Source organism: Trachypithecus francoisi, unplaced genomic scaffold (assembly GCF_009764315.1).
Source record: "Trachypithecus francoisi isolate TF-2019V2 unplaced genomic scaffold, Tfra_2.0 Lachesis_group8, whole genome shotgun sequence".
Classification (NCBI taxonomy): domain Eukaryota; kingdom Metazoa; phylum Chordata; class Mammalia; order Primates; family Cercopithecidae; genus Trachypithecus; species Trachypithecus francoisi.
Window position 1 is genome coordinate 57,876,856 of NW_022681473.1, and position 13,186 is coordinate 57,890,041.

Below are 13,186 nucleotides of genomic sequence, written 5' to 3' on the forward strand. Positions count from 1 at the left end.
GTAAAAGCTCAGAAAAGGGAAGAAATACACTTGGGAGCTCATCAGGGTAGATATAAAAGATAAAACTAAAAAGGTAAGTTAAGGTTGGACTGCTAATGGTCTCAAAGGCCAAGCAAGCTGAAGGGCCTGAGATTTTTCTTCTAGACTAAGGGTGAGTCCAGGGGGGCTCATCATCAGGGTCATAGGATGAAAGGGAATTTGTTTTTGGTTTTTTTTCAAAGAAGATTTTAAAAATCTGGCAGTAGTGTTTAGGGTAGAGAATAGGGAAAATACTCTTTCACACTGCCTATGAAATGTCTAACACTTTGAGTTTTGCTTTTGTAAAATGCTCTTTAAAATTCTAAAAGTAGAAGAAAAATATCTGTTTTGCTATGAGTCATCCTGGGGGGTTCTAAAGTCTCCTTGCCTAAAGTTTCCCTAAGCAAACTTCTAACTGTCCACAGGAGCCAGAATACCCTGGGTCTTGGGACAAGAAGGGCCTTCTTATATTGCATCACATGCAAAAATAGTTCCTCCACACACAGAACTTCTCCTGTAGTACGCAGAGTTACAGTATCTGCCCCAGGGGCTGGGACAAGGCTCTGACAATCCTAGGCACATGTTGGCTGAAAGGATTTCTTGATTAAAAGCTTCATTTGGAATACAGAGAAAGAAGGACCAAGTGATGGACAGTGCATTTCTTACATATTTCCTGCCAGTATCTCCCCAGTGGGACTTTTAAAAAACTTAGGATGATGCAAACCTTTCCCAAAACATCTGGTCATCTCAGCATGCTCTCTGGTGACTGTGATGCCCTAGGGGCTGGGCACAGACAGGATTTCTGCTGAGTTCTAAAGCAATAATTTTATACATACTTGGCAGAGAAGATGAATAAAGAGAACTAGACCGGGAGATACAGAACAGGGTTCAAGACCAGGCTGCACCACTAATAGCTATGACACTAATACCATGAGGTTCTTAGCCTCTTGGGCTTTGTTAAATGAGGGGTTTGTACTAACTGATCTCTTCAAGCCCTACAGCCCTGTAATTGTGTTCAGCTGCCTCACTTTTCCCACCATAGCTTACCATATACCATATCACAGCTAGAGTAATTTTCTTAAAATACAAATTGGACCCCCGCAGTGTATCCCATGTCACTTCCCTGCTACAAGTCCCCCAGCACACAAACCATGTCGCCCAAAAGCCTTACGGTGGCCTTCGCTGTCCTGCATGATCCGGGGTCTGCCCACCTCTGCCTGCCATCACTGTGCTCAGCCACAACGGGCTCTCTCTCAATCTGGACACTTGGCAGACTCTGTCTTGCTTGAGGACCTTTGTATACATCATCCCCTTTGCCTGGAATGTTCTTCACCCCATTCTTCACCTGACTCATTCTTACTGCTCTTTCAGTTTTCAGCAAAGTATAATTTTCTCAAACTCCCTGACCACTCCCCCCCATCCCCCACCCCTTCTCCATCAAAACAGCAGTCCCTTGTCTTCTGTTCTTCCTCCAGGCACACTTATTGTTTGTAATCTGAGGTTTATTTCCTGGGACTGTTTCACCTACATCTCCAGCATTAGGTAGAAGATCCACAACAGACTGGTTCCATTTTGCTCACTACCGTACACCCAGTACCCAAACTCAGTAAAGATTTGCTGAATGAGTGCTGCTGCACTCACACAAAAGCCAGCCAGCCAGCCCAGGGTCTGAGAGTCGAGATCCAGGCATCTGCATTCCCCTTCTGAACTGGATGCTTCCTGGCTCTTCTGTCCTTCTGCAGTTACAATGTCAAATTTATAACCTGTCAGCTGCTTCTGCCATTCCTGCCTCTGAAAAACATTCAGCCTAAAATCCCTTAGTGTGAAAATCAATTCATACCTATCTTAGTCACTTTAACGGCAGCCACAAAAGAAGAAATAGCCTTAGGAGTACGATGCCACTCCAGCCCCCAACGTCCATTCATTCCTTGCTCATACCACACACTCAGATTTGTCCTCTAAAGAAAGGGCATGAACAACTTGCAACATAAACCCTCAGCTTCAGAGCATTCAAAAGAGAACTCCCTGAAAACTTTCCTCTGGAAATGCAGAAGCTCATTCTGCTGATAGCAGATATGTGCTCCACCGGATAACATCACAGTGAGAATGAGTTAAACAACTTCCGAACCCAGTACTTTTAAAAAGGCAGCAGCTTCCTCCCTACATCCTCAAACTGAAAAGCGGCGGGCACATTTTTCTGGTCACGGTATCTGAAGCTTCTGACTGTTTAAGTGCCAAAGTTAAAATAACCAACTTTCCTCACTCCATTCTTGCCTTTCTGTACAGAGGCTCATTCACTAGAATGTCAGTGGAGAAACAAAGACAGCTGACTGTTTTCTCCCTGGTGTCTATAATTAGATTCTCATGAAGAACTTGGCCACAGCAGGGCTTTGCCGGACAATACCTCCCCCACCACACACACGCACCCCCCCCCCCCCACAAAACACCCTAAAGCGTCTCCCCCTCACTCATCTCCATGGAGACCCAGACAAAGCAGCCAGTCACTTACCCTCTTCAGCCACGAGAAATGCTTGTAAACATCAATGTCCCCATCCATGCTGGGCACCCATGTCAGCAGTTAGAGGCCTTGGTGGAAAAAGCCCTTTTTCTGGCTGGAGACCAAGTTTTCTCCTCTTCCTTGCCTCTGCCCCCTCCCCCACTCAAGAACTCCAAGCTGTGTTCAAATTTCCCCACTTTCCTGGCCTGCGTCCTTCAGCCTCTCCCTAGACAGTTTCAGACACACAGTGACTCAGAGCAGAGCGTGCTCCCCGACCACCCCAACAAACACACGCACACACACACGCACCAGGACTGGGATTCGGAGCCCTGAGGAGAAATCAAATGTAACACAAAGGTAGGGGAAAAAGAAGACTTGGACAGGAGTTGTAAACACCACACACAAGCGCACACACACGGGACTGTTCTCAGTGATAATACCGGAGCCTGCCAGAGGGAAACAGTCCTGAAGAAAATTCCTTGTCTGGCTTCCCCCTTCTGGAGTGGCTGGAACTCATTACTGAGAGCCCCGATTTCCTGTCTCTGCTTCACTCTGCATTTACCCAGGGCTCCCAGCTGCTCTCAGTTTATTTGGGACTGGGGAGAAGACTAAAAATAAGTGCTGCTCTTGGAGGAGCTCACTGGTTCCCACACACAGCCTGACCCCCACCCTGAAGCCCACGCCCACCCGTTTTCCAGGCGAGTGACGGGCTGTGCCCTGAGGAAAGCCTGCTCTTTTCCAAAAAAAGAGCAGATTCAGAAGCAGCAGCAGTTGGTTCTTGGTCCTGCTGTGCGATGGGCCCCGCACAGAGCGTTTGCTGTCCTTGGCACTGGTGGTACCATCCATTAGAGACCAAATGCTGCAAATTCAGGGGAGTCTGGCCCTGGGCTGTTGGCCACGAGCCGGGGCTCCCTAGGGGCCACATTCTGGACAGGGGCCAGGGCTGGAGGGTCCTGCCTCTCTGGCTGTCCCCCACTCTGGACTACCTGCTTTACAAACCAAGGAGGTGGAAATGTTGAGGCTGCTTCACGTGCATTTCCATGGGACTCAGGGAGCAGTGCTGGGTACACAGGGGCCTTGGAAAGGCTGATGGAGACCTGGAGCTGTGGCTGTTTTCCTCCTGTCAGGGCGGGTCACATGCGGGCTCTCCAGGTGGCCCCTCCAGCACTCCCTAGATGCCAGCCCCCACCTCCTCCTCATATTCCCATCTCCTTTGAGAGCTCCCTGCTAAAAACAGCTTTTCTCCCTTGCCCAGCCCTTAATGTGTGGCCTTTGGCTATGACTGATTATGAAAGTGACCTTTGATGTGGGTGCGGTGGGAACTGTGGTTACATGCAAGGCCCTGAGCTCTGCTGTAGCAAAGGACTTGCAGATGCATATCTTGTGACTGCCCTGGCCTTCCCAGGTCCCTTGGGGGTCACCTCCAGGGTTTCCTGGAATGCCCAGTCTGAAGAGAAGTCCCTATTGGGTGTCAGCATGTCCCTCAGCATGGCTTCAATGTCCACCAGGGCCAGAAGCAGGGCCCAAAAGGGTAGAAACAAAGCCTGGCAGCACAGTCCCCAGCAGGCTGGGCCAGCCCACAGAGATCACAGAGGCAGCAAGGAGGAGAGCTCTAGCCAGCAGCTGGCATGAGGGGAGGAGTAAATTCCTGGAGACACACCCAGACAGAGGCCAGAAAGGAAAAGCAGGCTTTGCTACCCATGCGCTGAGCTCTAGCCCCTTGCCCCTTACCTCTGGCCCAGCTCCACAGCACAGTGTGACCCACCCAGCCCAGGTTCCCTGCCCACGCAATGGCAGGATGTTGCCAAGGAAGAATATCTCTAAAGGTACAGGGGTAAGTAGGTTGGTTTATCTCTGTCTAGAAGCCTGAATAAGTCACATGAAGAAATTCATCCAGTCAATACACATTTTCCCCGCATCCAAGGCAAATGAAAAACTTCCTGCCTTGGGCTAAGAATTACCACATGGTACGCAATAAAGGTATATCTAGGACTCCAAGGAAGAGGAGGTAGACAAGCTGATTTGGGAGCTGGACAGGGAGAGGTGGTGCAGAGTTCCAGCCTCTACAGGATGGCAGACAATCCCCCACTCTCCTGGGATGAGCACAGTGCTCTCCCTTAGGTTCTGGTACAAGAGAGGAGGAAAGAGAAAGGTGGCCAACATGGCTGCTCTCATCAGCCTTGCTCACTCCCAGCTTACACAGAGCTGTGACTCAGGTGTCCCTCTTCTATCCCCTCCTGAGCACCTGCATTCCCCTCTACTTCATCACTGACCTTGTCACACCAGACCACCCCTACTGCACCAGACTGTCAGAAGTATGTCTGATTTCCAACTCACTTCTCCTACTTCCATGCCTATAATTCTTAGCACACAGTACGAATTTAAACATTTTTTGGATAAAAGAATAAGGCTCAAATGATAAGACTGGTAAAGTAAGACTAAAATTCTACTTGAAGAAAAGAGACTTGAAGGTCTGTTTCTCCAGGGTAAAGATGTTCGACACAAAGAGGAAAAGATGGGACCCATTTCCTCTCTTAGCTCAAATCAATGTATGATGAACAAAGGTGGGGGTGTGCAGAGTGGGGGAGAGAAAGGGACAGAAAAGGGAGGAAGGTAGGGAAGAATCCAGATAAACTACAGTTAAATTCTTGACATTTTTATGGCATCCTCAAGTAGCAAGTCTTACCTCAGCACTGTTTTTCCTTAAACACCAAAGTACATTTTACTTATATTGTAATTCAACTCAAAAATCACAAATTAACACCCCAAAAGACCTAGGAGCAGGTTGGCAGGGGGAAAACAGGAGGGGCTGAGTGAAATGGGATGGATTGAGAAGCTAAGGTACCTCCTCACTCACCCCACCCCCAGGGGCAGCTGGGTCCCTGTCGTGGCTCCCTCATCATGCTGGCCTGGCAAGGCAAACCCATGGCTGCACCACTGCCCTAGAAGTCCATCCTGTCCAGGGCACCTCACTTGATCTACGGATGGAATTCCAGGGATCAGAAAAGCCCCTAAATATGTTCACCAAATATATACAAAGTACTACTATTTGTATTCACAAATCTTTCTCTGAAAAAGAGTTGTCAGATTATCAGAACAGTCCATGACTCCCAAAAGGCTAGAGGCCCAGGTTTTATTTGGCCTAGGTAGTTACTCCCAAAGGTCTAGGCTGTCCTTATTATTGGGAGCTCGGGTGCCTGGGCTTCCTGCTCCCATTACACTGCTCCTGTGAGGTGGTGTCTCAGACTCGCTGGACCCATCCCTGAAGACAGAAGTCCTCAGGAAGCACAAAGGGTACACAAATAGGGGTCACTACAGTGACCTAACAGCCTCCAGGGCCTTCCTGGAAGTACCTTGCTCACCTACAACCAGACTCATTACTGCCTGCAACATGCAGCAGTCAGTTATGGGAAAAGGGCAGGAGACTGTGAGGCTGAGCGTTCTGGGAGTGAAAACAGCTAAGAGGCCAGGGTGGTCAGGTTTGCTGCGGAAAGTCACTATAGCTTGCTCCATCCCTGTCCTAAAGTCTAGAAGAGAACCCCAGGATTGTCACCTACCTGGCTGGAATTCCAAGTACTCGAGGGAATGGCTGAAAAAGGAGCTGAGGTCCCCTGATGTGTTACTCCAGCTGCCTACCAGAAGTCAGCAGCATCTTATCAGGCAGAACTGTAAACCGAGAGGAATCTCATGGTCACATGCTGTTCCACTGACCTATCACCTACAGGCATCCTGGGCTCCGCTCAGCCCTGAGCCTTCACCTCTGGGCCATGGGTGGCAGCTGCTAGGACACTCCCTCATAAATTCTCATAAGTCAGATATAAACTTGTGTTCTTCAACAGACATGGTGGACAGTGGGCCCGCTGCTAGTAAGAAGGAGAAGCAGGGGAAGGGAGTGACGAGCACAGTGGAGGAAGCTCTGGCCACTGCAGCTCAAGCCTCCACAGAACGCAAGCATGGAGAACGCACTTCCAAAACAGATCAGGACAAAGGTCACCAGGCTTTTCCTGTAAAGGGCCAGATGGTAAATATTTTGGGTTTGGTGGGCCATATAGTCTCTCTCATACTCAACTCTCCCATTTTCATGCAAAAGCAGCCACAGCCAACACCAAAACCAGTGTGTGACTGTGTTCTAGTAAAACTTTATTTATGGACACCAAAATGTGAATTTATGTTATTTTCCCATCTCAAAACATTGTGATTTTTCTGCAGTCTTGAAAAATGTAAAAATTATTCTTAGCTGATGAGGGTAAGCAATATGCAGCAGGCTAACTGTGGGCCATGGTTTGCTAACCCCTGGGTTAAGACAGTGCTTCCCCATCCAGAATGAACTGCCTGGACCCGAGGGGGTTCTAGTAAAAATGCAGATTCTGGTTCAGTAGGTAGGGTGTGGGGCCTGCTGTTGTGCACTGCTAACAAGCTCCCAGGTGATGCTCGTACTCCTGGTCCCAGGACAACACTTGGAGGAGTAAGAAGTTAAGAAACTGCTTTCAAAAGTTCCTCAAGGCTGGGCATGGTGGCTCATGCCTGTAATCCCAGCACTTTGGGAGGCCGAGGTGGGCGGATCACCTGAGGTCAGGAGTTCAAGACCAGCCTGGTCAGCATGGTGAAACTCTGTCTCTACTAAAAATACAAAAATTAGACCGGTGTGGGGGTGCACAACTGCAATCCCAGCTAATTGGGAGGCTGAGGCAGGAGAATCGCTTGAACCTGGGAGGTGGAGGTTGCAGTGAGCCAAGATCACATCACTGCATACCAGCCTGGGTAACAAGAGTAAAACTCTGTCTCAAACAAACAAACAAAACAAAACAAAACAAAAAAACCTTCTAATTACTAAACAAACTTGCCTAGAAGCATAAATTCCCTGGAGGCCTGCCTGCCCACTAGCAGGTATCTGAAAGGGCAGAAAGCTCTTGGTAGTGTGTCTCTGGCAGGTTTTTCTTTTGTGGGTGGAGAGTAAGTGGTTGTCTACATGCTCAGACCTCAAGTTACGCTAACCTGGCAACATTGTCCACCATGGCCCCTGGGCCTGAAGCAGGAAATTTAGTGGGGAAGGATTTATTTGCTCTTTCACCAGTGTTTGCATATTCTTGGTCATTTATAAACATTGGTTCTTAGAAGCTGAAATAGTCTCTTTAGGTCAGGTCTGAAAGGAGCCGGATTGCTAGAATTTAGTAGGGTAAATTTACTTTAGGGGGCAGAGGATCAAGATCCAGGAAAATTAAAACTGCTAAATTTGCAGTGGCTGAAGGCCCCCTTGGCTGCTGTGCCAGGAAAAGGGCATTCAAAATACCCCAGGGGACAGGAAGCTTCTCTAGGGCAGGGCATGACATACACTGGGGGCCAGGAAATGCCCCCAGGAATGGAAAGGGCCATCCCACTAGCAGCCCAGCAGAAGGCGCTGCAGTCAGGAAATCTGGAGAGGTGTCTTCACATCCACTGGGGAAGGTCAAGTCTATGCTCCCGGGACCAGCCCTGTCTCTTCTCCCCCACCCTAAACAGTGGAGCCCTCCCTTGACTGCCCTTTGTCCACTGTTTCTAAGGAAAATGGCAAAGAATTATCTTTGCCAGCAGACCCAGGTGCAGTTAAGCAGTTTCAATAATGAGAGATGCTTATGTTATCTTTGTCTAAAAGAGAAAAATAAAAAGTTGTTTTCTCATACAAAGTCCATGCTGTACCTCATTCTTTGGGATTTCACTTCCCAGCATTTGTCCCTGACTCCCACCTAGTGGCTTCTTCCAGCACTGCACAGGGACAAAGAACTGCCACTGGTGCCACAGGAGCCCGGCCCCGAAGCCCCCTGGGAGCTGAGCACAGAAAGAAAGCAGGGACACCTACTCCTTTCTCATCTCTCACTCAAGTTCACACCTGTCACAGGGGAGGTAAGAAAACATGCTGGAAACAGGCTCTACTTTTTTTCTGGAAAAATAAGCACCGAATTTTCCCTCCTCTTAAGATCCAGAGGAAAAGGTTTACCTATAAAACTCCTTCTGTAACTTTTCAAAATTAAAATGTTCAACAGACATGTATCCTGACTATCTTCTGTTTTCCATTCTGGAGATACAGAAATGAATCACATGGTAAAAAATTCAAGCTCACATTTTATAATTCATAAAACAACTTTTTCTCTCCACCTTTTTTTTTGCAACTCCTCTGGCTTTTCAATATGGTAAACAGATTTGCTACTTTGGACAGAATGAAAGATTGCAAGCTGGATCTGGCAGGAATGTATGGGCTTTGTTTGAGGAGCCTGGAGCTGAAGAAGCTGCCATCTGTGACAAGGTGGTTTGGAGCTGAGAAGGCAGGTGGCTGTGCTCCCCAGCCTGAGTCTGGGTTTCTTTGTTTTTTGGGAAACTAGTTAAAAAGGTAACTGAGGGCACCTGAACTGACTGCTGGGCTGTCAGAGGTGAGCACTTACCCAGCTGGGGCCAGCAGAGGCTGCTCATTCAGGAGGGCAATTCTTCAGGTTTTTCAACATGGTAAACATTTGTCTCTCCACTGTTGAGATGTGGGCCTCCGTCAAGCTCTAACATAAGGGCAGCAGTAAATTGAGAGGATCCTAACCTGTCTCCACACTTTGGAACTCAAGAGGTCAAGACTGAGGGAGGCAAAGGCGGTGCTTACAAAGAGACCACTCCATATAGCCCCCAGAACAAACTGCAGAATTGGAATGCTTGGCCAGATCTTGCAGACACTTTCAAACTCAGCTGTCATTTCCGGTAGGGAAACTGAGTCCCAGAGAAGTGAAGAAGAGGCTCATATGAGTGGTAGAGCCAGGGTAGAACCCTGGCCTTTTAACTCCTTCCTACCTTCCATACTCCCTCACCCTGGTTCAATTTGCTTTCACCTATTCAAGCACACTGACCAGGACTCTTGCAACCTTGCAAAGAAAAGCCTGGGTTCCTGCTGGGTTCCTGCTGGGTTCCATGTACCCCAGTTCCAAACAGGGCCTAGAGTATAGCGCTTCTATGGGTTCTCTGCCAACCACCCCTCACCCTTGAGCCTGAGCTCTTCCTTGACTTGCCTTCACTTTGCTGCTGGGTTTGCCTACCCCTTCTCTGGCTTCATCTTGAAACTTCACTGAGAATCTCCTTGGCCCATACCCAGTGTGCTAAACAGCAGAACAGACTGGCTGGCTGGTAGGAGATGAAGGGTGTATATAACATACTGTTAGAGAAGCACCCATAGCTACTTCATATGGAGACTATACTGGCTCTGGTATCTTCTGGGCATCACCCAAAGACCTGGGACACGAATCAACACTGTGTACCAGCCTAGGTCTACTCCTCCCAGCTAACTGGCTATTCCCAGCCCTGTAGAGCCCATTTGAATCTGACTGGCTAACCTGTCTAAGGTTTCCACCACCCAACCTAGCCGTAGATCTATGCAGCCAACCACCCAGCCAAGCCAAGCAGGTGTAGAGGGGTAGAGACACCCCTTTCAGACCATGGGAAAGCTCCACTCAAGGCACAGCCAAAATCCTGGAAGTGGTCACAGTTGTACCAGCTCCTTCTTGCCTGGGCCAGGTACCACATGCCAGGGCCACTGATGAGTACATGCCAGTACATGCCAGGGCCACTGATGAGCACTGCTTCCATTTCTGGGCTTCAGGACCACCTGTGGGGTTCTGGGGCTCCTGACCTGAAATAACCACACCCTCCTGAGGACATCATCCTACATTTCACCATAGTAAACAGAGAAGGAAGAGGATGCCCCTTTCTGGAACTCAGCTCTGTTCCCATCACAACAGGGCTGCCTCAGCCTTCCAGCCAGGGCCCCAGCTTCATCCTCCATGAGCACTGACCCTGAGCTTGGCTCTGTCTTCCAGTTATAAAGGACCACCTTCCCATCTCCTAAGGGTGACACTGCTCTGCTGCACCACAGGCAGGACAGCCTCCCAAATACTTCCTCTGCAGGCCAGGTCCCAGCTCATCTTAGACCCCAAGATACCCTCTATACAAGGTCCTCATTCACCAACTTTCCAGAGGAAATACTGCTCCTAGACCAAGGGAATCTAGGCCCTTTGTTCCTTGCCTCACTGAGGCCCCAGACGGTGTCCCCATTAAGAAAACCTCACACATGCCCTTCTAGACCCAGAGCCCACTTCTCCTCATTATACTTACTGTCAAGGGGCAGGATGCTAGTTTAGACCCCAGAGCATGGGAAACTCTCTCACAACCGAGTGCCACTGACTCCTGGGCAGGTCTGCTCCACTTGGCCTTTACAACGAGTCTGCTCTGTTTTATACCCATCTCCAGGCAGAGTCCTGGCCAACAGCACTCCTACTGCTGCCGACTGTGCTGGCCCAGCTGTGCTTCAGCTCTGCCAGGACCCAGCAGAAGAGGAACCAGCCCTGCCACAAAGAAACAGCTGCCCAATAGGAGGCACTAGGACTAGGAGTGTCCTTTCCATGTAAGACATAAGAGAAAGCCCAGGACTAATCTGCTATTTGTCCTATTCTAACTATGGACCACTCCTCCACATCTACCCCTGCTTCTCAGCAACCCATTTTTCTGGTGGACCACAGATGCCCCAGTGCCAGAAGGTCTGCAGTCCCAGATGAGCAGCAGCAGTACAAGACCACGTTTTCCGCTACGTAATCCCTCCCCTCTGCTAACAGTTGATTCACTCTGGGGTAGACACCTGATCTAAGGTGTGCATCTATAGCTGTGAATAAATTAAAAGTCTTTAATGCCTATTTCTTTTACACTTAACACTTCTTCATTGATCTGGAGGACTTTGCTCAAAAATAATTAACTGGGTCAATCAGATTCTTTTCCTTAGAAACTTGAGTTTAAAAAGAAAACACATTGAGAAAACATGGAAAGAATTTGTCAGTCAACAAGAGTAAACTCAAACCTAACAGAAGTTTGTGGCAGTCACTCTGAGCTGTCTTCCTGAGGGTCACTCACTTTCCCCCACTCTATCATCATTCCTTTCTGACAGAGGCTACCTCTCTGTATGGCAGACGGAAGTGTATGCACAGGTGAACAAATCCTGGCCACTGCGGGAAGTCTGCTAGAGGGTTGCAGAGAGTTTTCCTCCTGATTAAAAACAACAACAACAAAAACATACTAAAGAAACGATTCTCTACCTCTGCACATAGTTGTATAGTTGTGTCTTTTAAGGACATGCTGCCTGCAGTTCTAGTGGCCATCTTGTGACTATCAGGGGATGTGCCTGAGCAAAAACCACCCCTTGAGGATGGCAGGGCAAAAAGATGGGAAGAACCAGTGTCCGTGAGGTCACTCAGAGCCACTTATTTAACCCTGTGACTGTCTTCTGTACATCTTGTTAGTGGCCTACCTTGTTACTGTTTATATCATTTTACTGGAAAAAGTATCCCAACTGATATAGATGTCACAAGACAGAGTTGGACCATGTCAGGCCAGTGTCATGGCCAAGCAGGAACTCTAGGTGTGTAACAATGCCAGTGTGTCTACAGAGGAGAAGGGAGCAAATATATAAGGGATGCACAGACATCATGCATGAGAAGGCGCTGGGCAGTGCTGCCTAATCCTTCACACCGTCTTACTAGTTCCAATTCTAATCCTAATCCACATGGAATTTTAAAAAAATAATTCAACTGAGTCTCCATGGTTGAAAGCAGTGCTTCTTAAACTTTAATGTGCTTATGAGTCACCTGGAGATGGTTCAACAAGTGTGAGATGGGGCCCATATTCTGCATTTTTCACAAGCTACTAGGGGATAAGAAAGCTGCTGAGCCAGAGACCAAAATTTGAGCAGCAACAACTTCTAACTAAAAGTGTCAATCTAAAGCCCGCAATGAGTTTGCTCACCAGTCTGAATTTTATTTCCATACAGATTAAGACCTTGTGTGGAATGTGGATGTGCCGATCGTAAAATGACTTTAGGTCTGCAAGATCTAAAATACAGACAGGCTACCTCTGTCCAGAATAAAAACTTTAACATACAGCTCTTACGTCTTGGAATGTTTATATGAACTTCTGACCCCCTAAAAGTACTTGCTTCCCCATTCATAGGTTAGTGATGTCCATAATTACTCTAGAAGATTTATGAAAGCAATCACTTTTAGGGAAATCTCTTCAAAGGCAGGCATGCCCTAAACCATTGTAAATAACCCCAAGACAAAACTGCAAATCTGAATGCAAGCTGTTTTCTACCAATGCATCTTGAAAAAAAAAACAACCATGTCAACTGCCTTTGGATCAAAAAATATTTTTAACAAATTTCCAAAAATTGTTTTGAAAGTTAGATTCGTTGTTTATACCAAACACTAAAAAATATTGTTGATGGACTGGAGTTAACCATAAAATAAAAATCAAACCATAAACTTACTAGAGGAAGATACAGGTGAATAGTTATTTGTTCTGAGGTTGGGAAAGGCCTTGCTAGGGCCAAAAGGAAAACAAGAAACCAAAATAGGAAAGACTGATAGAGTGAAGTACAGTTGGTTAAAATTTTATGTCTCAAAAAGCTCCCTAAACATTTAAAAACAGAGTGAGGAAAATATATGCTACAAATAAAGCAAACGGCTAATAAAAGTTCATTCAAATAGATAAGAAAAACACTAAAATCCTAATAGAAAACAACAGCACAGAATACGAATAGACTAGAGTGGGAGAGGCGCACCCAAGAGGCTCAAGGTGATTTCTGGGTGTATAGGGAAAAATATTGGAACTATTTTTTAA

General features: G+C 47.5%; 1 protein-coding gene across 11 annotated transcripts in view; it reads right to left on the bottom strand.

Annotated features, from left to right (window-relative positions):
- PPFIBP2 (PPFIA binding protein 2) overlaps positions 1–13,186 on the bottom strand; it is a 143,781-nt gene that overhangs the window by 77,263 nt on the left and 53,332 nt on the right. For 3 of the 11 annotated variants that reach the window (XM_033206935.1, XM_033206936.1, XM_033206933.1), the window contains exon 1: positions 2,528–3,105. The exons of 6 other annotated variants lie outside the window; for them this stretch is intronic. In XM_033206935.1, the coding sequence (XP_033062826.1) occupies positions 2,528–2,575 (48 nt within the window). In that variant the 5' untranslated portion in view covers positions 2,576–3,105. Of the gene's footprint in view, positions 1–2,527; positions 3,106–6,072; positions 6,185–13,186 lie in introns of those variants that run through there. 2 more of the 11 variants (XM_033206944.1, XM_033206939.1) reach the window with 2 other exon arrangements.